The 25,939-nt window shown below is 35.3% G+C and overlaps 1 protein-coding gene across 1 annotated transcript in view; it reads left to right on the top strand.

Moving 5' to 3' along the window:
* Ugt8 (UDP glycosyltransferase 8) overlaps positions 1-25,939 on the top strand; it is a 49,255-nt gene that overhangs the window by 16,065 nt on the left and 7,251 nt on the right. Inside the window, exon 2 of the mRNA XM_027935459.2 lies at positions 24,990-25,132. Within this exon, the coding sequence (XP_027791260.1) occupies positions 24,990-25,132 (143 nt within the window). The remainder of the gene's footprint in view (positions 1-24,989; positions 25,133-25,939) is intronic.

The following is a 25,939-nucleotide window of genomic DNA, read 5'->3' as shown; positions in this document are numbered from 1 at the left end:
GCCTTTTCTTCTTTTATGCTACCATTTGACTTTTTTTGATATCATCTTAGTATTTTTTTTTTTTTAAGAAACCAACTTTGAACTAAATTTAAGGAGGCTGCTTAGTATTAGAATGAGCATAGGTTTTGATACAGCAAACCTGAGTTTTAATTTTTAATTGTGGTTTTAGTGTTATGGGTTGTAGGTCATTGGGCAAATGATGTAATTGCTTTGAATCTTAACTTCATGAAAACAGAAAATAATCCCCTTATGAAAATGAGCAAGATAATAAGTATCTTGGCTCACAGGGGATTACTTTCCCTTGATTGCTTCAAGTGTCTTCCTCACATAGCATGGTAGGAGGAAAAAGGGATCACATGGAAGCAATGAACTGGAGTGGGGATGATGGATGCTTTTCTGGGTTCACAAAAGACCAGTTTTTGACCAGTTAGTTTAGAGTGATAGTTAGTGCATTTTTCTTTTCACTGTTGAGATCTCACAGGTTGATAAATTTCACGGAAAGGGATATTTCTTAGAAGAGAAACATTTTCAGGTTTCTACTTATGTAATATTTTTCAGGAGAAATAAATTTATAGTTATTGACTCAAGGGGACCCTAGCAGCCATCCAAAATGAATAAAATATTTTTTTCAAAGAAAGTTAAAAATGTATAAATATTTTTGAATTTTTGTTATATATTATACACCTATATATGTGTGTATATGTATATATGTATATACACATATATATATATAGGTGTATAATATATATGTATTAACTTTCTTTGAAAAAAATCTTCTATTCATTTTGGATGGTAGCTAGGGGTGGCATTGCTATCTTTTTAAGTGATGTTACCTTAAAATACACTATCATTATTAGTTTATTTCTTCCCTTTCCTCCAGACATGTGAGAGATCTGTCCCTCTTGGCTCAGTTTCACTTTGTTTCATAATCAAAGTACTTGGATTATATTAAACTTGAGTCTAGTGACTGCCCTAAATGACCCAATCATAAATTGCAATTTACAGAAGTAACAAAGTTATTTTATAATTTAGAATGTTACACCAACAAAACTTCCATGATATACCAGTTTAAAAAAGAAAAAGAAATAAAAATAATATTTGGTTTCTATATAAGCCTCAGTGTATATTAGTACAGATTTACTTATTTATTTAGTCAGACTGAGACTTGAACCAGGACCTTGTACATGCTTGGCAAGCACCCACACTGGCCTTGAACTTATGATCTTTCTGCCTCAGCATCCTGAGTAGCTGGGATTACAGATGTGTGCCAGTGCACCCAGCCGAGTTATTTATCTGAACAGAGTTATGGTGATATTAAGACCCTTAGGGTATTGGTGATATTTATTGATTCTTAAGATGAATGATTGACCATTTTAGTGAAGTGATTGCAGTAACTGATGTAATAAACTATTGGAGTAAACTGTAGGGAAATAGATGGTAAAGAAAATATATATATATATTGGATTTTAGAATCTAAAATAGAAACAGTTAAACTTGAAAGAATTTTATGTATTTCTCCATGCCTGAATTAGCCTTCTCATCTTCTTTTGTACTTTGGGAAAAAAAAGGGAAAGTTTGTAGATGGCTTATATTTGTAGGTTTATATTTTTTTGTTTCATCTGTGCTCTGAAAATAACACTAACAATACTGATGGTTTTCAAAGTGAATTTGAAAGTTGTAAGTTGAAATTTAGTAGTTTTTAAGTGCATGGAAATTCATATTAGAGAGACAAAAATAAACATTAATAAAAGGAAAAAAGGGGCCCCATTATCCTTGTAAGGTGTGAGAGGGGGTGTCAGTATTACCCATATGCTGAGTAGGTCACTTCTTTTTAAAATTGTTAACATGACCCTCATGTGTTAATAGAATTGTAAGGTCAGATGCAGCAATTTCTGGCTGAAGGACCTTGAGCTTTTTTGCTTACATTAGCTTTAGTTGAATTTTTTATTTTTTGTAGCCATTTACATCTTCAAGCTATTAGCTTTTCTTTCAAAGCTCCAGAAAAGTGACTTCACATTTTGAAGAAAAATTAACACAGTAGCTGTATCTGATTATGTTATGATTGAGGCATAGTGTTGATCAGAGATCACACAACATATCTGAGGGGCTCACAGATCATAATTCACGAGATAAAAGTACCTTATTCTGTATTATAAGGCATTTCTTTAAATGCAAGATGAAAAATAGTCTTTAAACATTTCCACTCTATTTATTTTTCTATGACTTATCCCTCTAAAAGAGCCTTAAAACAATGTTTTTGAAATCAAGACGTTTTTATCACTTGTCAACCGAAAGTCAAACAGCTAACGTAAATCCAATTGCTCACAAACTAAAATAGCTATGAAAGAGAAAGGTAAAATAAATAAAAGGAAGTTTATATACAAAGCGATGAGTGCAGTTTATTCAGCTGTCTATGCCAAGTGACTCAGTATGCACAGGCTCATTCAAGTGAAAATACAACGGCCGAATTATGGAATCAAAATATTGACAGCCCAAGAAGTTGGTAAAAAGAACAGGTTTCGCAGAACAGCCTCTTAGAAAGAACACATTGATAAAATTCTAACTAAGAAATTATAATCATGTTTTCATATTGCTGGGAACTAAGTAATTGCTAATGATTTAATGCACTGGGTGTGGCATTATCCTATTCAGACTGCAAAATATCCCTATAAGGAAGACACTCACCTTTGGAAAACAAGAACTAAAGCCCTTTTGAGTTCTTGTTACTTCAGTGGGATTTTAGTTCGTATAATTTGGGGTTAAAGTTCAAGATAAAAACCGTGAATAGGTCTCTCTCAGGACTTAAGAGGGACGATCACATTCTCTCTGATTGTTTTGCTTATATTAAGGCTTTTTTAATATAAGCTTTTTTGCTTATATTAAAGGATGAAAACCTAGAAGTACATTGGCTCCTAGGCAATTTTATCTTCATATTCAGGGGGATGGAAAGAAATGTTGTAAAAAGTTTACATTTTAAGTTACCTAGCTTTGAGGAATAATAAAACACCTTAAAAAGTCATTTGAGTCACTGTGGGGTCAATTAAGCAGAAATAGTTGGGACAGTTAAGCTTGAAAAACATTAGGACTGAGCCCTGAGGAATCAAGAAGTTGTTCATAGGTTTGGTGGCGGAAGGACCTTGAGCTTTTTTGCTTATATTAATTTTGGTTGAATTTTTTATTTTTTGTAGCCGTTTACATCTTCAAGCTATTAGTTTTTCTTTGAAAATTCCAGAAAAGTGATATCTGATAAAGAGGAACTTTTGGGGAGTTAGGAAAAAAATGTTTTATTATCACATTTCTGAGAGAGGTTAGTAATATTCAGCCTTTAAGTAGGTTCAGGGCATTAGTTTATAGTAGATCCCTACTTCACAAACAAAAGATCAATCACTATCTCCTTCTGATGGTGCTGAGCTCAGTACTATACATGGTAGGTGCTCAGTGAATCTCTGTTGGATTAATGAATGCATTTGTAAATTATATATCAGTTTCTCAGATGGTGGAGAAATAAGACTTTAAGCATATTAATAAACATATAGAAAAGGAATCACTTTGGTTAACAGGCATTCTTATTTAATATTCTGTTAAAATCTCTTGAAAGCTATGACACATCAAAAATGAAATACATGTTCCTTGAATTCTTTTCAGATTCATTCTTTCTGGTTTCAGCAAGGGTGGGTGGTTCTTCTTTGGAAATGTCATTCATCCTTTTCTGTTCCATTTTATTTCCACTCCCATTTTCTGCAAAATTTTAACACTTCATTTGTGAGCAAATGATAGAGCATAGAGCCCACCAACCTGTTTTCCAGGCTTCATCCAGTCTCAAACTCTGTTCCATGAATCTAATCTACTCTAAAAACAATGATTGATTAACCTTCAATAACAAGCAGTGCTTGTTATTTATCTCCTTTTGTGTGCTCCCACTTAAATGATCTTCAAGTCTCTTAAACTGAGACTTGCAGCTATCAGATCTGCTTGCTTATTCATCATAAATTTCTGATTTTGTTCTTCAGGATTACTCCTTACAGGTCAACTGATCTGTTCTCCATTTTTAATATAATTTTATTTGAAAGGAAGCTTTGATACACACACACACACACACACACACACACACACACACACACACTAGTTGTTGATAGACCTTTTATTTATTTATTTTTATGTGGTCCTGAGAATCGAACCTAGCGCCTCACGTATGCTAGGCAAGTACTCTACCACTGAGCTACAACCTCAGCCTCAAAAGTTTTGATTTTTTAAAAATCTAAATCCCATAATCTGTTTTAGCCCATCTCATTGAATTGTAATGATTTATTTATTCATCTTTTCCTCCTTGTTCTGTGATGACCATTGGTTCCTCGACTGGACCTCTTATTCCATCATATTTGTGCCCCTGAAGAGTATTGTAGGTCTTCCATAAACACTGAATTAATATGTGACTATAAATCATAGTTTGAGGTCTATGCATTTTCAAATCTTTCCCTTCCTAAAATGTTCTGTCCTTTGCTTTATGCCTACAAGAATTCCACATCCTCTTTTGTTCACTCAGTTAATGCCCGTTGACATTCAATTAATGTTCTATTATCTGCAGGGTGTACTGAGTGTATAGTGGTAAACATGCTCCTCTGGATAGTCCCTCTACAGCTGAAAAATGGCTCGCTTGCCTCTTAGGTTGTCATTTTTATGTACTACTTTGCTGGAACTTATCACATGGCTAGATATTCATTGGAGTCTTTATGTCTTAATATTTCTAACTATGATAATTAAATAATTATCACACCTACTATTTGCAAGACCCAGAGATACAGATGTTCTGATCACCTTCAAGGATTGGAAAAAATTATGGAAGGGAAATCAGATTGTTTATAGTGGAAAAAATTCAGTGAGCAAATTAACTAGTCTAAATATTGATGAAAAATTGTTTACAAGCTATAGAAACATTAAGAATTTCACATTCAGCAGCTTGGAAGCTGAGGCAGGCAGAGTTCAAAGGCAGCCTCAGCAATTTAGCAAGGCACTAAGCAACTTGGTGAGACCCTATCTCTAAAAAAAAGCAAAAAAAAAAAAAAAAGGTTGGGAATGTGGGTCAGTAGTTAAGTGCCCCTGAGTTCACTCCCTACTGGAAAAAAGAAAGAAAAAAAAAAAGAATTTCACTACTCAGTATCCATTAAAATAACACCAGTGGTTACCATTTGTTGAGTGCTTACTGTGAGGATCCAGTGTGAAGGGCATTTTATACGCCATTTCTTTTATCCCCATGATATCCTCTTATACCTGTGAGGTGCAAGAACTATTGGTTACCTCATTTTTTAAAATCAGGTAAGGAAAAATCAGTACCTCTTTTCAAGTCACATAGTAAAATATCAGGCTCAGGTCTCTTTGAAGGCCTTTGTTCCTAACCACTATTTCTGGCCTCTGTGAAGTTAATTTGGTATCAAATAGGCTGAACCGTTAAACAAAACTAGTACAAAATGAGTAGTGTTTTGTGTCTTCTGTACCCTTGCACATACTATGATTCTACTTATTTGATTAGACCATGTTATGTAAACACATAATAGATTTGCTTATTTATCACAATATTGGAAACAGAAAAAGACTTACAAATGGTAACTAAATACTACAGTGAAATCCTGGATAATGATTTATACAGGATTAAGAAAAAATAGAGATGAGGAATAAAAATTTTCTTATGATTGTCATAGGGAAACCTGCTTTCATTAAAGAAGTTAGCATTTTTGTATACCAGTAGACTCAAGTTAAATAGTTCTACAAAAATAGACTTGTTATGTTTTGGGAATTAATATGATCTATAAAATGCTTCTTATTTGTCTGAGTTATGCAGGGATAGATTAGTGAAATAGGTAGACTTTAAGTCCTTTAGGACCCGTTACTTTACCAAGTATTTATTAAATTCTTCCTAAAAACTAAAGCTTTTCAAGGTTTTGGGGAAGAAGATAGAATGAATAAAGTTCTGCCAAGAATGTACATTTTGAAGGAGGGAGTCAGATATAAACATACAAAATGCAGATATAATCATCTTATGTGGCATATAATAAGAAGTATTATAGTCTATCTATTCACATTTGATCTTTAAAAGTGAATTAGTTCAGAAGTACTTCTGACAGATGTACTCAGTTATAGTGTTTTACAAAATTTATATGTGACATGATATTTAAAGAATGATTCCCATGGAATTTATTAGTAACAAAACAAAAATGCCTCTTAGGGAGAAAAAAAAGCCTTCCATTTGTTTTTTTATTGCTAACTAAGAGAACTTGGAATCAGATATCTTTTGTTGAAAACAGCACAACATAAATTATTTATCTGTTTGAAATTCACTGTGAAAAAGATAACTGCTAATTTAAGTACATTAGATGAGCATGTAAAACACTATAATATCAATCAGTGTGATGAAACAGTGTTGGAAACAGTGGAGTTGTTGTCATCATCAGCAGCAGCATCAACAGTTCAGGAGACATAATTTCTATTTTAATGAAAGAAATTATTTCCCAGAAGTGGCATTTCTCAGCTGAGGTCCCACAGGGAAGGCCTGTATAAAATGATGTGAATGACTATTTTCTCAGTTCTAATGATGGTGCAGAGCTAGTACCATTCCAGCTGCCTTCAAAAGCAGTTAATCCATTATCCATAGAGGATGACATGGATGGGGTATTAGGCTTAATTCTCTCAAAACCTAGGGAAAGAAAGGATCCCAATCAGGGTTCATACCAAGGTTGGCCCCTTGAAATAGGTCCCCATACCATGTACTACCTGTAATTCTTGTCGTTTTTTTTTTTTAAGTCCCCAGAAATGAAAGTATTTCTTGTAAATTTGATCAAATTATTTGGGCCATTGCCAGCTTCATGTCACAGTCATGGCCCTGCAGAAATGCATTTCCACATCATTGGGAATAGGCTTTTGCAAAAGTTTCAGAGACTGAGACAGAGCAAAATCCTTTGGAGTTCAGAAACCTAACTACTGACGTGGGGAAAAGTACTGTCCCTGGGATTTATTCTGAACCCTTCATTCTAGAGTGCTTGATTCTGGTTGCGAAAAAATACACAACTAGAAACAGATTGTCACTTTCAGTAGCAAATAATTTATCATTTTGTAAAGTAATATTGACACCTGTAGAGAGTTTTAAAAAAATATATCAATGGTAGTTTTAATCTACAAGTAGTTTCCAGAGGAGTTGCCTAAATGTTATAAAATTTGTGCAAACTCCTTCCTTCTTGAGGATCTATAGTAAGAACTTACAATTTTCTATTACTCAGCACTTACAATAAGTTAAGTACTAATAATAGCTAATGCTCATTGAGGGCTTTTATTTTATTTGCATTCAGGATTGAAACCAGGGGTGCTTTACCACTGAGCTACATTCCCAGCTCTTTTTCTTTTCCTTCCTTCCTTTCTTTCTTTTCTTTTTTGGATCAGAGCCTCACTAAGTTGCTGGCCTCAAACTTGTGATCCTCCTTTCTCAGCCTCCCGTGTTGCTGGGATTATAGACGTATACCACTATACCCAGCTTCATTGAAGGCTTTTCAGTACCTTTTACCCTTCCAAGCAATTTATATCAATTAGCTCATTTAAGCCTCATGAAGTCCCTAAATCCTTGGGACAATAAAATGCTTCTTTTGCCTAAATCAAGCTTCTGAACTCCAAAGGAGAATGCTCTGTCTCAAACTCTGAAACTTTTGCAAAAGGCTGTTCCCAATGATATGGAAAACACACACACACACACACACACACACAATTTTTTTTTTTTTACAGGGCCATGACTGTGACATAAAGCTGGAAATGGCCCAAAAAACAATTGGACTAATTTACCTGAAACAAGAAATACTTTAATTTCTGGGCATTTTACAAAACACCTCAAGAATTAGCACCACATGGCATAGAGACATATTTGAGGGGGCTGTTCTTGATGTGAATCCTGATCTGGATAAGGACTGCTTTTATCTTCATTTTACAGATGAGCAACTTGAGGTCCAAGTGGTCTAACTAACTTGCCCAAAGTTGCACAGCCCGTGATGGCAGAAGACAGAATTTGAACTCAGGCTGCCAGCTCTTAGGTATCACCTCAGCTGTGTCCTTTGTAGCCTTCCATTGCTGTTTTCTTGTTCTTATATGTTAATTGACAGAACTGTGGAAGACATTTTGTGGATATTTCAGCTCATGGTTAATGGAGTGTACTTTCTTCTGATTATGAGTAGTTGGTGTCAATGAAACGTCTTGTTTGCCAACTTTCGGGTGGGTGTTTTCTCTTCCCTGAGGAATATAAATTCTAATTAATTCAACCTTTTTCTTCTAAGGTCCTTTGCCTGGTCTGTACTATTCATAAGTAATGAAAAAGATTCCTTGTTTTGAGTCCATTTTATTCCTTCTCTTTGCATAGGATGGAATGCCGTAGTTACATATTTGAGCCTACTCTGAGCAGATCGGGATATGATAATATTTGCTTTACTAGCACTCAATGCATAAGAGAAAGAGTATTCATTTCTTGCCTATGATGAGGAAATAGAATATATAAACACACACACATACACACACACACACATATATATACATATATGCATATATGTTCAGTAATATTTTATTCTTTATTTAGTCATATCAGCTCCAGAAAACTTAATATTCAGGCTATATTTAATAATTTTTGGAAGAGACATTTAAAAAAAAAAACTTGCCATGATGGCACAAAATGAGATTTATGGTCTGTACAATTTAGTCCAATTTTGTCATGAATCATAATTAAGAATATATTTATGAAAAAGTAGTTATTACATTTTTAAACTCCAGTGGCAGTAATTAAGGTGGAGTAATACCTACGGACTTTTCTCCCTTTTTTAATTTTGTTTTTGTTTAAAGGAAATAAAAGAATCCTATTTAGGAAACAGAATGCATTTGTTATTTGAAACAATGGTTCAGATTTTTTTATGTGTATCTTTTTTTTTTTTCTCTAGAAGTGCACTGTCAAGAGGAAGGAGAAGTCTAACCCTGGAGAATATAGAGCAATTTCTTTTCATTAAGAAAAATTTAAAAAGCTTATGAATTGCTTCAGTTTATACAGGTTTATACTTCTGAGGAACTTAAAATAGCCTTTGCATCATTCCATAGAGATTTCCAGCCATGCCAGCATTTTAGAAATGGCAGCAGTGGACTGGAACTTAGAATTGGGATTCAATTCTAGCTCTCCTTCAGATTACCTCCTGTCAGTCAATGTCTTGCCTCAATTTCTTTGGCAGTGAAATAAATGACTAGGCCAATATAATTTTAGTTTTTTTTTTTTTTCAAATTAATGATGCTGGGGATGATGATAGAGTTTTAGATGCAGCTTTGGGTCTCTATGGTACTGGAAGTTGCTAACATAGCATGGATATTCTAGTTTTAAAACAACCCACATGACCTAGAAGATAGTCTCATATTAATAATTTACATTGCAGTACTTCTTTAACCTACACGCTACAAAGCAAGGAATTCTGCTCACCTGGGTGATACTGATAAAACCATATATAGTCAACCATTAGAATTGACTTGTATTTGAAGTCTCTCCTGTTTTATATTCTTATGATCACATTAAAAATATGTTTTAATGAGCAGAACTGAAAATAAGTAGCTGTACAACAATGAAAATTTATTTTTGTGTCACATCAAGGAATGTCTGAGAGAGGTCAAAGGTGATATGAGAGATTTGAGAAGTCAATAGAAACTCTTGCTCCTTCAACACTCTACCATCCCTGGTGTATCAAAATGATGGTTCAAGCATCAGTCCAATTCCAGTACTTTTTTCTCCCTTTTTTTATTTAAGGAGGAGGTGTTTACCATCTTTTATTAGAATGCTCACCTTGGCTTGCATCTTATTGGCTAGAACATTGGCTAGGCACATTAACACCAGCTCTGAAAAGTGTGGTCTTTACCTGAGTTATAGTATGTCCAGCTAAAATTTGGAGCTCTTATTAAGAAAGTAGAAGTGACTACTGCTAGACAACTAGCAATCTCTCACAATGATACACCTTAGTTTGTTTTATTATTTTAAAAGGAGACTTAAACTTTATTTGTGGATTAAAATGAACATTCCAGGATAATATATTGATACTATGGCTTTATGATATGTATTCCCTGGTATATCTTCTATTTTCTCCACTTTGAGAAGTCGCGATTTATATGTAGTTATTTAAATTCAATGAACAGTGATTTAGAATTGTATGTGAACTGTTAATTAAAAGCAGCAATGTTTTGGACCAGTGAGTTTTTTAACCATACTTGATTGGTATGCAGAGATTTTCCCAAGCTGAGCTCATATGGACAGTCTGCATTCGCCCCGGGGGCCTGAAGAGTATTAGGATCACTGAGTCCCCTCTGCCCTGGTGCTAAATTCTTTGCAGTGACTTCAGCTGCATAGTCACATTTATTGCCTTTGGTGTTGCTTTATTCCAAAATGACAGGCAGTTGGCTGGCCTTGGAACCCTTTTTCTACCCATTCTATCTGCATGTTCTCCTCCTGGAACATTACAAATAGCACTTGAATTTTTCCATGTTCACGTCTCTCTGTTGTATAAGCTATGTTTTTTTTTTTTAAAGGGAAGACTTAGAATTTTTAGTTGTAGTTGGACACAATACTTTTATTTCCTTCCTTCCTTCCTTCCTTCCTTCCTTCCTTCCTTCCTTCCTTCCTTCCTTCCTTCCTTCCTTCCTTTATTTTTATGTGGTTCTGAGGATCGAACCCAGTGCCTCACACATGCTAGGTGAGTGCTCTACTGCTGAGCCGTGACCCCAGTCCCTAAGCTATGTTTTTTAAAGGCTAGTATTCTTCAAAACAATCGATGTGCACTGCACATTGCAAATATATTACAATCAATTTATCAGCTTCTACTTAAAAGTGATATTTAAATATGAGTTCTTACATAGTTATGAAGATGAAATACTTAGTCAATATTATGACTACATTTTCCAGTTCCGTTAAGTTACCAGTTGTGGTGGTGCAATCCCAGCAAATCAGGATGCTGAGGCAGAGGATCCCAAGTGTGAGGCCAGACTCAGCAATTTTGAGGCCCTATCTCAAAATAAAAAAATAATGGTGGTGTTTTTTTAAAATTTGGGTTATTGGTTTTTAATCTGGAGGCTTATTCAGTTGTATGGAATCAACTATCATGTAACAAGAATACAAGCTGAATTTATTATTAATTCCGGGTTTTTGCTTTTAACCTTTGAGCCCCTCTAGTATCTTCTTTTTCTTTAATCAATTGTGTTCATTTCTTGCTTTTCCATAGAACAGTTAAGATTTCTTTATTGTGCAATGTCTTTAAACTGTTTTCCCTTGAACTTACTATTCCTTTTGCCTGAAAAGCCCTTTTTACTCCTACATTTTTTATGTATGATATAATAAATTTTCCTACATGAAACTCACCTCTCTGAAAACTTCTTTATTGATCCTGGAAAAAAATCGGATCCTTCCTTTACTAGGCATTCTTTCTAGACCTTGGTTCTGAGATTGCCCAGACTCAAATTTTCAGAACTTGATGAGACTGACACCTTTTGCCAGCATATTTTTTCCCTTGTCGTTGACTTAGAGGGGAAAAATTGCTTACCTTTTTTCTCCCCCGCTCAGTTTTTTCTTCTAGTGGATTATTTTTTTCTAATCAATTTTCCTTAGGTGATAATATAAAATATATCATGAAATTTTCAAACAATTTGACTTGAAAAGGTTTGGCATGTTACAAATGACTCCATTCTTTTTCTCAGTTAAGAATACTTAAAAGTGCCCTTTCCTTGGAAGTGTTACTGAAGCCTTTTTCTTGAGCCATATTTCTCTTTTATAAATATAAAAGTCTAGCCAGACATTGTGGTACACTCCAATGCCAGCAGTTTGGATGACTAAAACAGGAGTTCAAGGCCAGCCTCAGCAATTTAACAAGACCATGTGTCAAAATAAAAAATAAAAAGGGCTGAGGATGTATCTCAGTGGTAAATGACTCCTGGGTTCAATCCCCATTATCTATCTATCTGTCTGTCTGTCTATCTATCTATCTATCTATCTATCTATCATCTATCTCAGATCCCATTTTAATTTCATGGAAAATTTTGACATTTTCAAGATCAAGAACAAATACTAACTGATTTTCCATATATACCTCATTTCTGCTCTCTGAAATCTTCAGATTGAATGTCTTTCCTGAATCTCTGCTCACTTTTCAGCACGTGCAAGAGAGGAATTTTCTGAATGATATAGTTAGTACATCAGTCTTTGTTGCCTGGAATGGGAGTAGAGAGAATTTGATGTTCCATGGTCTTAATGCTTCTTTCAGATGTCTTTTAAATTAATAATGAATCCATAATATACCTGAAGTACTGAAGTATAGTTTTAGTTATCCTAAATTACCATGTTTAGCAGCATTCATTTTGGAAAATACATGTATACTTCTGAAATTGAATTGAATGTATTATCTTGAAATTCAGGGAATTTGTAGTATGTTAGAGACAGTGACATATTTATATAAATGATATTATAACAAGTTCAAATGTGAATAGTTCCATAGAAAGATTACTATTAAGGAAGGATAAAGAATAAATTATTAAACTTGGCAAGATCAGACAAAGATTGATAGAGTAGACAGCATGTGAGCTGACCGTGAAGGTTCTGTTGAATTTGGATACATGGAAGGAACTTCATGTGAGGAGTGAACAGAGTCACAGAGTGGGCATGGAAGGATAAGCTCAGAGAATGTCAAATGACATGGTGTGCATCAGAGTAGTCAGTGAAAAACAGATGGGCCTTGGATATCATTTGGCAATTAAACCAATAAAAGTGTGATTTTTTTTTAAGTTACACAGGGACACAATATTTTTATTTTGTTTGTTTATTTTTATGTGATACTGAGGATCCAACCCGGGGTCCCACACATCCGAGTGCCTCACCCCTAAGCCACAATCCCAGCCCAAAAGTTTGAATTTTTTTTTCATGAGTAAAGTTTAAAAAAAGGCGGGGGTGGTGGGGTGGTGGTGGTGGTGGTGGTGATGATTAGTATTGAGATCTTGAGCATTTGACCTTGAGTCGAGAGTACCTGAATACGACTTTTAGAATACGGTGATTAGGATTGGGAAGTGAACTTTAGATGGACCAAGAATTAAGATAAAAGGTAATTTTGGTAAGAAAAAACATTTTTTTGGCTGCTTATTCAAAACTATAGGACTACACAGACTTTTCTGAGTGCATAGTGGTTAATTGTATCAATAGAAAGAAGGCATGTATTGGAATATAAGAAAAATAGATAAATCAAAATTTTTGGTTCTATAGAATTGGCTCTACAGTACACAGTGTGATGAAGAAGTATTATTCCAGTGGTTCCTGGATGGGATTCTCAGGGGCACAGCAACCCCAAACAGCTCTGGTTTTTTTGGACAGAGGATGGAACCCAGGGACACTTAACCACTAAGCCACAGCCCCAGCCCTTAAAAAAAAAAAAAAATTAGCTAGAGATAGCATCTTGCTAAGTTTCTCAGGGCCTCGTAAAGTTGCTGAGGCTGACTTTGAACTCACAATCCTCCTGCCTCAGCCTTCCAAACCACTGGGATTACAAGTGTGCACCACCACACCCAGCTAACTGGGTTTTGTAACTGATGTTTATTCTTCATTTATATAGCCATTGCTGAATCGCACTGGGATGTTTTCTCTAGTTTTCATCTGTCTGTTGTCTGTCCAAGCAGAAAGAGAGATTTATTTTTAAGTTGTCTTTATGTAAGGTAGAAGATGGACGTGTACAGCCTCACAGGCTGTTACCATGGCTTTGCAAGTTTCTGCCCAAGGTAGGAATGCTTTCCCTGGATGACCAGATACTCGTCCCAGGATTAATGCACCACTGGCCATGCCCTTCTGGGTCATTGACCTTGCTGCATAGTAGAAGTTTACTTCCTGAATCAATCATTGTAGAAATAGACTATGTACAGGGGGAGGAAGATAGAAGAGAAAGGGCAGAACATTCCTAGTGTTCTGATCTGCGTAGTCACTCACCTCAAGAAAGTGAATGAGACTTCTCCTGCCTTCTTGCCTACATACACTATTCAAGTTGGTCAGATAGGAACACTAGAGCTAATGGAATATTCATGAGGTCTTAAGATATGTTTTTATGGATTTGGATCTTTACCTAACATTATACATTATTAGGTATTTGGGATAATCTGACTCAGGGACTGTCATTCACCTGGAAAGATCTATTTGAGTACTTTACCTTGCAAATCATAAGAATTTGACTAGCTTTAGCCAAATTCTGCACTTACTATTTTTATCTATACAGGTTTATAATCTAGAAACTCCAAATAGCTACATTATAATATTAGAAAAAAGAGAATTGTTTTTATTTATGAAGGGCTTCTTTAGTTGCCAAAGAATTTTGACAATTTATTTCATAGAGCTGATTATCAATATTTTTCTAATTGGTTTTGAAAATATTAGTGTATAACCTTTTGTTGCTTTTTGTCACACTCTTTGAGAATGCCACCCTGAAGTTAAAAAAAAAAAAAAGATAACGTATCCAGATATTTAATGTAAATGTGCTATTTAAAGTTTATTACTTATTTCCAGGGTCTCCCTTTCCCCAACATGCAAGCAGTGAGTGGAGAAAAGGCAGTGTTTATGTGGGCCACAGTCTGAATTGGACTATGAACTTCTGGGCAGGAAACCATATCTTGTTCTTTTATTTTCCTGGCGTCTAGTGCCTGGCACATAGAAGGTGACCAATAAGCTTTGTTCAACTGTGATTGGATTATTGATGAATGAATATGCCAACAGATTAAAAGGGCACTGTACTCTCTCCCTGTTGGCAATATCAGTAGACTTCAAAAGGGAATGTTGTTCCAGCATTATTTTGGAAAAATACCAGGTTTTTCCATTTTTTTTTTTATTGAAGTATTGTTCAGGACCAGAGGTACATGCCTTAGAACTAGTTTTTTTGGTATCAATGGGCCTCATTGTTATCCACTCCTTTTTTTTTTTTCTTCTTAGAAGATATAACATAAATGAGTTTAAAGTCACAAAATAATATGTTCAGCTACTGTTAGTTACTTCCTATTCTCCCTTATCTCTTGTGAGCAAGAATGGTTGCTCTTAGCCCTGCTTTTAAAATCCATTTGTGACTCTTGAGAAAGGATCCAAATGAAGATACATTGAGACTCTCAGTCCCTAGAGCTGTAGAAACCCAAATGATGTTTAAACAACCATTTATCATGCCCATAGGTGAGAAATTCCAACAGGGAACAGGGGAAAGATTTTTTTGAATTCCACATGATCTGGGGCTCAACAACTGTAGGGTGGGATCATCATCAGGTTCCTTCAGTCATGTGGTTGGTGGCTGACACTAGCTGTTGGCTGAGACCCTGGATAGGGCTTTTACACCTACTCTTTGCCTTTCCATGTGGCTTAGATTTGCTGGCAGCATGGTAGTTGGCTCCCTAGGGTGGATGTTCCAAGAGCAACAGAAACAGGTGGCAGCTGTATCCTTTGTTACTCCTGCTGTTCTCTGTTGATCAGAGAAGTCACCAGCTTGCCCAGGTATGGATGTAGCAGCCCCTCCTGATGCAGAGGTTCTGAAAGCACATGAGGGACTAGAAATATGCCTTAGCTATTTTTTTGGGAAAATAGTCTGCTATACAATGTAATTCCTGTGTCTTTTGTTATGGCTTTTGTAATTTTCAGGAATGATTAGTAATATATGTATCCTACATTGCTTTTACCAAAGACTACTTATCAGTTTCCTGTATATAGACTGTTAAAAAAAAAAGTGCAGTTAAATGTGTTACTCAGATGCTGAAGTGTAGATGAAATTTAAATCTAAAAATAAATAAAAATAGATTACCTAGAAATATTTTCTGCAGTGAAATAAAATTTTATTTTTTGTCCCAAATCCTGAGTATTTGGTTTTTAAACCAATGGTAATGCATGGAATTGTCATTAGAAGCTGTATTTCTGAGCTGGGATTGAGCACTTGCCTAGCATGTGTGAGACACTAGATTTAATCCTCAGCACCACATTAAAAAAATAAATAAGATAAAGTTATTATATATATATCTACAAAAAAATAAAAAGCTGTATTTCTTTTATTTTCTCTTTATAAGATATACAGATCTTTGTAAGCTATACAATATAGCAATCTGCAAAATAGATTATTAAGCAATATGAAATATACAGAAAATTTGCAAGTATAATTTAAAGTATTTTTTGTTTGTTTGTTTTGATTTTTGGTGCTGGAGATTGAACCCTGGGGTGCTTTTAAATTACATCCCCAGTTCTTTAATTTTGTGACAGGATTTCATCCTGATGCTGAGAGTCTTAATAAATTGTGGAGGCTGGCCTCGAACTTGAAATTCTCCCACCTTAGCTCCTGAGTTGTTGGAATTATAGATGTGAACTACCGTGCCCATATAGTTATTATTATTTTTTTTTACCTGAATCGTCTGAAAGTAATTTTCCTGTATGAGATCTTAAACACATTAGTATGTGTTTTGTACACACAAGACTGTTCTTGTACATAACCACAATACGGGATATCAAAATAAGGAAATTAACAATGGTACATTCCTACCACCTAACTCTCACACCTCATTGGAATTTTGCCATTTTTTAAATAATGTCCTTTATAAGGAAAGACTCCAGTTCAGAACCAGTTGTGTGTCTTTCAGCCCTTTCTTCATAAATGTTTATTCGTTGCTTTTTTTGATTCTCATGACTTTGACACTTTGGATTCCAGAGTATGGACTATTATTTGATAGAATGTCCTTCCGTTTGGACTTATCTTCCATTCCTCATGATTGGATTCAGGTTATGTGTTCTTGGCAGGAATACTGCAGAAGGCATGCATCTGATCAGGGGGTCGATGGTCTTGACTTGATTCATTATTGAGAATGTCCATTTTGACTAAGGTGTTATGACACCAGGCTTACTCTCTGTCGAGTTACTAATTTTACTTTGGTAATTACTCAAAATTTGAAGCTATGCAAATATTCTTCATCAATCTTTATGTCCCTGTGACTTTACATTATAATGATTAGGGAAAATGTGTCAGTTTTTTTTTTTTTTCCCCTAGAAGAAAAGAAGGAAGGCAGAAAGACTGGCCTGTCTTCTTATAGTCAGGTCACATAATTTATTAGCTAAACTTGCATTTTAAAAGGAAACTTGTTTTAAGTGGGCCAATAATTGCTCTTAAATTCTAAGGGAAAGATAGTCTTATTAATCCAATTCACTGAATGGAAAATTACAGCAATAGACTTATTGTTTTTATTTTGTTTAAGGATTCAAATTACTATTAGCTTTCTTGTTTTACTAAAAGAAATAAGTACTGAGTCTCATAAGCTGGGGGTGGGTGGGTCTTGTATGTTATATCTATATGCTAACATTACTACAGCAAGATAGTAAGTTCAAAATCCTGTGAGAGGGTAGGTCTACAGGGAGAACCAAGGGCCTCTGGTAAAGAGCTGTGATGTGAAGAGGAAGTGTTAGGCACGTCCAGACAGGCTGTATCTCGGGAATGAAGAATAAAATGCCAGAACCCAGTGTACTCCAGGTGGAAATATAGGTATGGCCACATTGCTAAGAACGTGAACTTTGCCGGGCATGGTGGTACACACCTATAATCCCAGCAACTCAGGAGGCTGAAATAGGAGGATCATAAGTTTAAGACCAGCCTCAGCAACTTAGTGAGAACCTGTCTCGAAAGAAAAAATGAAAAGGACCAGGTATATAACTCAGTAAAGAAACCCTGGGTTAAATTCCCAATGCCTCCCCCCCCCAAAAAAAAAAAATAAAAAGGATGTGAACACTTCAAAGACAGGAAGTTTTAGTCATTTATTATTTGTTTTGCCCCATGTACTTGGAAGAGTATCCAGTATTACGCACAACAGATGTTCAGTGTTAAATTAATGAATGAAATTAGAAACCCACCGACCTTTCTGGGGCACTGTTTGATAAGTGATCATTTGATAGAACTTTGACAGTTAGCCTGATGGTATATTAAGTAAAGAATATTCCAGGATCTTTGTAGAAATGTGGATCTCCTCTTTCTTCATCTTTATCTCTCCCATGCCTCCTCTTTTCTTATTTTAAGTAAACGTGCAAATTCCCCCCCCCCCCATACTCTCCAAGGTTTACATGTCATTTTCAAATAGAATTTTTTTCTTTTCCAATGAAAGTTTCTCTATTTAATGTTTCTGTCTTTTTTTTACATCCCACGGGTACTTTTCATAGTACCTCAATACCTTGCCAAACCCATGTCTTTGGGTCATCCTGACCCCTTGTATGCAGTCTCTTGAAGGTCTTAAGAACCTTGAAATTTTCATTCTCTTCAAAGTCAAGTGCAGGTTTCAAATTTTGCTTACTTCTTCTAATTGTAACTGTACTGGCAGGAGGTAAAAGCCTATGAGAAAGAAAAAAAGATACTGCAGAATCTCAATAGAAATCACCTTGACATTGATCTCTATCTCTTTCTTGGGTTAGCTGTAGTTTAACCCTTTGGATAATCTTATAAATAATTTTCTGAAAATCTGACAACTAGACTTGATATTATATATAAAAACATTGTATTCACTACTTTTTGTTTCTGTATTGCAAGCAGCTTTGTTCTGAAGAATTTAAAATATGGCAAAGAAAGAATAACAGATAAAATATCTTGGTGTAATATGACTTTTCCTTTTTTTTTTTTCCTTTTCTCAATGTGTATAGCATTTTAGCCCATTTATTGTTTTTCAGATATTGTTATCAGATATCCTAGCTAGGGAAAAGAATAGGCTAATTTTTAGTTGGAAAAAAAAAAAAACTTTTACGTATTTGATCTCATTTAATCTCACAGTGTCCTGTGATGTATTATCAACATTTATAGAGATGAGGAAGCTGGGCCTCAGAGATTAGGCCATCTTCATTGTAATCACAACAAATTGTAGATTTGGGGTTTGAGGAAACTCTCTTCTCAAACAAATTTTGGTGAAAATAATGATCCTTTTGATTGGCAACTTTTACATTCTCTGTAGGATTTTTTTTGTTTGTTTAATAAGTTTTAACTATCTTTTTAGTAGTCAAAGATCACATTTGATAACCCAAGATGTTTTAAAAATATTTTATGTCAAAATGTTGTTATTTCAACTACTGGATTTTGCAGAATGAAAATATTTTTTCACCTAACCTAAGCAGAACATTTTTTATCAGACAACTTAAAATGGGAAAAGAGGCCCATAGATGTTAAGAACAAGGAAAGCAGCCCCAACACCCTGCCCCCTTCTCTGCCATCACTGCCTCTGTGTGGGATACTGTCACAGTCCAGGCATTCTTTCCCTCAGAATGGTGGGGCTGACAAAGGATGCAGTGTTTTTGATTTCTTGTCTGGCTGGCCCCCTCTCAATGTTCCCATTCTGGGGGGAGAGAAAGGAATAGACTTGGGTCACAGGGTGCCCTCAGGACATATCTGGGTCTAACTCCTGATGTCCAGCCTGCCCACAGGCCTCACACCTGTTGAAGATGTGACGTCTAGAAAATTCTCGTGTCCTCAGAATTAAGTCTAGTGAAGACAGAGGTGGGGGCCTTCACCATCCAGCTTTTAGTTATTACATTATTGGTTCTGTAGTACTTTTTTTAAAAGGTGGTTTTTACATTTTTGGCATTGGGACGTGTTTTACATTAGCCATAATTAATAGGAGGTCTCTGTGTTTGGATAGAGTCTGAGTATATAAAAGAAAAGAGTCATCCAATGATGGTCTTCTGTAAAAGTCTCAAGAACTAACTTTATACTCCGTCTTTTATTGTGTTTTCCGATCTTCCCTTTCTTTACATTCCTCATGTCAAAGATTTACCAGAAAGTTTTACCCTCTTGGAGTATTTGCTTTCTGCATGTAAAGTTCCTTGTCGTACTTCATGGTGCTATGTGTAGGGCAGTGGGCAATGGGAGCATAGCGTATTTCTCATTGCTTTTATTCATCCTGTGACCCAGTCAAAATATTGGGCATATAATTATTTTATGAAAAGAAATCTGGCAACACTAGAGAACAATCATTTTCTATATTGGTCATGATCATTAAAAAAAGACAAATGCTTTATATATGTATCTGATTATGATACATATAATATATATTATCCGTGTTTCCTTATTGTGGTACCTTTTCCTTCAAAGAACTTAAGTCATTTAATCCTACGAGGAGATAAAATGAGTATTTTTATTGTGAAGGTGTCATTCATATTGTGAGGTTGTTATATATGTATGTACGTATATAGGGGGTGTGTGTGTGTGTGTGTGTGTGAGAGAGAGAGAGAGAGAGAGAGAGAGAGAGAGAGAGAGAGAGAGAGAACTCTATAGGAAAGTATAGGTGGCTATCTGAAGTGATAAGTAGCATAGGAATGGGATTATTGAGTCTCAAAGTGAGGAGATACGTATGAATGTTGATGATTTATTGCTCAGAGTTTGACCCATTACTTTGATCACTTGGCTTTCACTTACATTTTGAAAGAATCCTTTCCCTGAACCCCTAGATATGTGCTCTGAGTTTGGACTGGTGATGGTTGAAGCCCAGGCCTCCCTGCTCTGTGCCTGCTATGCCATCTAGTGGAGCAGTGTGCATGTAGTGCTAACAGCTAAATTTAAGAATTGGATGCAATTTCCAAGTTCATCTCTTGAATGAAATGTTTGCTGGGTATGTATATACAAAAATGTCCATAATATACATAGGAAGTAATACTGCTAATAAGTGGCAGTATTACTTACACTTTACTTAATAAAGTGTTCATTTTTTCATGTACTTTTTTATATTTCGGATTTCTTCTTGAGTATTTACAGATTCGTTGATATCGTAAATGGATGAAGATTTAGTCCAGTTTTTGTAATATGACACTTTCTGAGGGGTGGGGACAGGGGGATTCTAAAGTGTTAAATTTCTGAAATTATTTTGTTTATATTGAACACATTTTGGCACACATTTTGATGGGGTCTTAAAGTTCAGAAAATCCTGTATACATATACATAGTAGAGAAGGCACCTAGGGCCTCCCAGCCCATCAGAGATAAGGACATACTTTTTATGAAGTTTCAATTCCAAAGCCTTTGCCATGAGTTCTGGAAATTTAAGACCCCCTCAGCCTCAACTGTTAATGCCTCCTAATGTCACCCTTGTCAGTCACATCCAAAACTCACCCCCTTCAATGTTCCCATAAAACATTTGTCACGTTAAGATTTTGTGTGTTTAGGTTGGAAATGAGATTGTGGAGGGAAAGAGGTGTGTGTCCAGGAGTAGCCAGGTGTTAGCCAGACTAACTAGGAGTTTAGTCCTACTAAGAGTTAGACTAACTCCTAGTACCTATTCTGCCCTTTCCCTTCATCTCTTCTCCCTCCAGCCCAGGAAATAAGTAGGTTAGTATCTTCTAAAAATACTGAGTATGTTTCCTGAAGAAAACCATGATGAATACATTTTTTTCCTGTTCCCTTACATAGCAATGAAGGCCAAATACTTAAATGTATTCATGTAATGGCTAATGATTATGGGAGGAAAAATAAGCACTTGGATTTTGTCTTATATCATGCAAAACAAAGAACAAAAAAATGAAGAAGTCTTTTATGGGGAATTTGTTGAAACTCAGAGAATTTTTAAGTCTTTGTAAAGCAAAATTTAAATAGCATTATCATAAGCCTTACTAAATTTGAATGTAAACTTTTTGTAAATAACATTGACCCTAAAAGTTTCTTCTTTAGACAACTAGATCATAGGTGATAGATTATTTGAAGACAAACCATAGGAATAAAGGACTATTTGTGTTCAAATCGTTCTATCATGAAGCATTTATATGTGTTTTAAGTACATCTGGCTTTGGACTGTACATAAAATTAAATTTTTAAATCGATTTGTTCTTGTTTCTTACTTTGAATCCACAGATAACACTATTAAATTTTCAGTACATGTGATATGCTTGGTAGAGGCAGCAGTTAATAGCTCTAATCTAAGGTTGATAGAGCCTCTATTTCTTTTATATATTTATAAATGAGTAGAGTTTCCTACCAAATAAGTGTAGTCTGTTTTACTTTCTCAGTAGCTAGGATATTATTCCTCCTTTCCATCTTCACTTTCAGTCCAGTAGTGACAATATTCACTAATCCACTGGAGCTTAGAAGGTGGTCCCGCCCTTCTCCTACTTAGAATGTGTGTAGTAGAGCCAGGTAAAGCAAATACCATTAAGTGATCAGAGGAAAAGGGAAAAAAGAAAAAGAAAACTTAGGCCTAACTTTCCATTTTACTTTGTGATAATACTCCTTATTGAGTAGTACTCCTCAGCTACATGTTTAGTTTTGCTGGAAAATGATATGAGATGTAAACTCTGAGTGACAGGGCCAATGCAATGACTCGTGATCCAGAGCAGGACAACTATAGGCTGCATGAGAGATAACTGAGAGCTCACTGCACACATGAGCACAGATGGGTCAGGCCCCTGTTTTCCTGACTATATGTGGCCTACGTGGTATCAGTGGACAGCAGATGTGTTGTCTTTATAGAGGAATTGTGTATTCTTCAAAGTGCTGTAGCACTGTTGGTTTTTATATGGGGAACTGAAACTTGATGTCTTAGGCAAAATTTATTCAGAAGGATGACTTGTCTTTAAAAATAAGCTGGTGCCTCTGGAATGAAATATAGCAAGCGGTATCCCATAAAATAAAATGCTTTCTTTTTCAATATAAATCAAGCATATGTCAAAGCTGCATTAATTTTTTTTTGCCAATATGATTGATTTGCCATGTTCAATCCAAGTCTTTTTTTTATAACCTCATATAAAATTTGTCTCTGACTATGTATCAAATATCAGTTTCAATTTTCTGAGATCTTAGGTCATTAGCTACTGATTTTTGTTGTTGTTTGGAAGGTTGTTTTATTTGTTTGTTAGTTTTGTTTTGGTACTGGGGATTGAACTCAAAGGCCCTTTACTAACTACTAAGTCACATCCCCAATCTATTTTTTAAAAAATATTTTTAGTTGTAGATGGACACAATACCTTTAATTTGTTTATTTAGTGTTTTTTTTTTTTTCTTTTTTAATTTGGTGCAGGGGATAGAACCTGGTGTCTCATGCATGCTAGGCAAGCACTCTACCACTGAACCACAACCCCAGTCCTTTTTACTTTTTATTTTGAGACAGGGTTTCAATAAATTGCTGAGGCTCACTTGAAACTTGTGATCCTCCCAAGTCATTGTGATTAGGGGCATGTGCCACCACTTCCAACTGTTATTATTTACTGATCCTTGCCTCCCACCCCCTAAAAAAAGTATGCCTTATTTCAGTTAGTGTTGTCAGATGAAATATTTTAATTGAAGGAAGTTACTCAGAGGAAAATAACATATGGTCTTCTTTACTTTTTAATTGTTTCAGAAAATTACCTTCAGCTTTTTTTTAATTATTAGAAATTTATCCATAATAGTTGGGTGCATCCCGACAATTCACACACGCATTGAAATTGATTTCAGTTCATGATTCCTCCGCTTTCCCTCCCCTGTTTCCCTCCTGTCTTCCCTCCCCTCTCCCATTCTTCTTCCTCTACTCTACTAGACTTACTTTTGCTTATCTATTAATTTGTATTTGATTGGTTCTTTATGTAATCTTTATTCTTCCCTCCCCCTTTCCTTATTTCACTCTAGCTGCTGCATGTAAAAGAAAACATTCTAATTTCTCAGTTTGACTAATTTCACTTAGCATAAAATCCATTCTCCATTTCCATCTATCTACTGGCAAATGCCATAATTTCATTCTTTCTTATGGCTGAGTAAAACTCCATTGTCTGTGTGTGTGTGTGTGTGTGTGTGTGTGTATGTATCACAGTTTCTCAATCCATTCATCTATTGACAAGCATCTAGGTTGATTCCATAATTTAGCTATTGTGAACTGTGCTGCTACAAATATTAATGTGGCTGTGTCCCTATAGAATGCTGATTTTAAGTTTTTTGGATATATGCCACGGAGTGAGATAGCTGGGTCATATGGTGGTGCCATTCCTAGTTATTTTTTTTAATATTTTTTACATGTACTTTTAGTTGTTCTTGGACCTTTATTTTATGAATTTATTTCCATGTGGTGCTGAGAATAGAAGTCAGTGCCTCACACATGCTAGGCAAGCTCTCTACCACTGAGCCCCAGTCTCAGCCCCCATTCCTAGTTTATTGAGGAATCTCCATACCACCTTTCAGAGTGGTTGTACTAGTCTTTGGTCCCAACAAAAATGTATGAGTGTTCCTTTTCTCCCCCACAAACTGACTAGTATTTCCGTTGTCCTTTTCTTGATTGCCATCTGATAGGAATAAGATGAAATCTTAGGGTATTTAGATTTGCATTTCCCTGATTGCTAGAGAGGTTGAATATTTTTTCATATAATTGTTGACCATTTGTGTTTTTTTTTTTTTTTGAAGGGTTTCTGCTTAGTTTTTTGTTTTTTTTTTTTTTTGCCCAGTTATTGGTTGTGTTATTTATTTATTTATTTATTTTGGTGTTAAATGTTTTGAGTTCTTTATATATTCTGGATATTAATCCCCTATTGGAGGAGTAATTGGCTAAGATTTTTTTCCCATTCTGTAGGCTCTCTCTTCATGCTCTTAATTACTTCCTTTGTTGTGCAGAAGCTTTTTAGTTTGATGGCATCCCATTATTGATCATTGGCTTTATTTCTTACACTTTAGGGGTCTTGTTAAGGAAGTCAGTATCAGTACCTATATGATGCAGTGTTGACCTTATGTTGTCTTCTACTAGTTGTGCAGTTTCTGCTCTCTTTCCTAAGTCTTTGATCCATTTCAATTTGAGTTTTGTGCAGGGTGAAAGAGAGGGATCTAAATTCATTTTTCTATGTATGTCTATTGAGTTTTCCTAGCACCATTTGTTAAAAAGGCTGTCTTTTCTCCAAGATATATTTTACCTTCCGCTTTTCTAAACCAAGGTATTGATGACCCTGACTGAGAATGATACTGGTCTTCATAAAACTAACTGTCCTGTTTTGATTTACAGGATCTCCAAAGGTGGGTAAATGGTGCTAATGAACATGGCTTTGTCCTGGTGTCTTTTGGAGCTGGTGTCAAGTATTTGTCAGAAGACATTGCTAACAAACTGGCAGGAGCTCTGGGAAGATTACCTCAAAAAGTGATTTGGAGGTAAGGTAATGATTCATATTCTTTCTTTGCTGTTGATTTTCAGTACCCACTTATTTGGCCTGCAGGTCCCATAAAACACATCACATTTGATTCACTGGCAAGATTAGTAGAAAGCCCCTGAGTTTTCATTTTGTTTCTTGGTTATTGAAATTTAAGAATTAATTCATAAGACTATTATAGACAAAGAGACCTCTGATCTATAATGTTTTTACCCTATATGATTTGGAATGATTTATGGAGGGTTAGATTAATTTGTATGTTTCCCTTAGATTTCTACCCTTGATTACTCTTCTATGATATTTTAAAATTTAGTCATATATTGCCTGTATGTACTCCTTCAAATCAGTTTTGAAATGAGGCAGAAAAGGATGATTGAATAAATAGATAAAATATTTCAAGGACTTTTGAACTTCTTTGGGCTCCCACTTTATAGATGTTTTTGATTTCTTAATCCAAGAGACCAGGCCTCTAAAACTCAGGAACTTACTAGTTAACACTGGTTAAGAAAGAACTGTAAACCATCAGACGTGGCACATGCCTGTAATCCAGTAGATTGGGAGGCTGAGGCAGGAGGATCACAAACCAAAAACCAGCCTCAGCAACTTAGTGAGATCCTGTCTCTAAATAAAATTTTTAAAATGGGCTAGGGATATGGTTCAGTGTTTAAGTGTCCTTGGGTTCAATCTTCAGTACAAAAAATAAAAAATAAATAAAAAAAGGTAGACCCCCTAGATCAACTCCAGCTTCTTGTGCAGACCCTGATAACAGGTATCTGTCTCTGGAATTCCCAACCTGATGTTTAAAAAT

This window comes from Marmota flaviventris, chromosome 7 (genome assembly GCF_047511675.1).
Source record: "Marmota flaviventris isolate mMarFla1 chromosome 7, mMarFla1.hap1, whole genome shotgun sequence".
NCBI classification, from domain to species: domain Eukaryota; kingdom Metazoa; phylum Chordata; class Mammalia; order Rodentia; family Sciuridae; genus Marmota; species Marmota flaviventris.
Note: the sequence above shows the minus strand (reverse complement) of the source record. Positions and strands in the feature narration are given on the sequence as shown.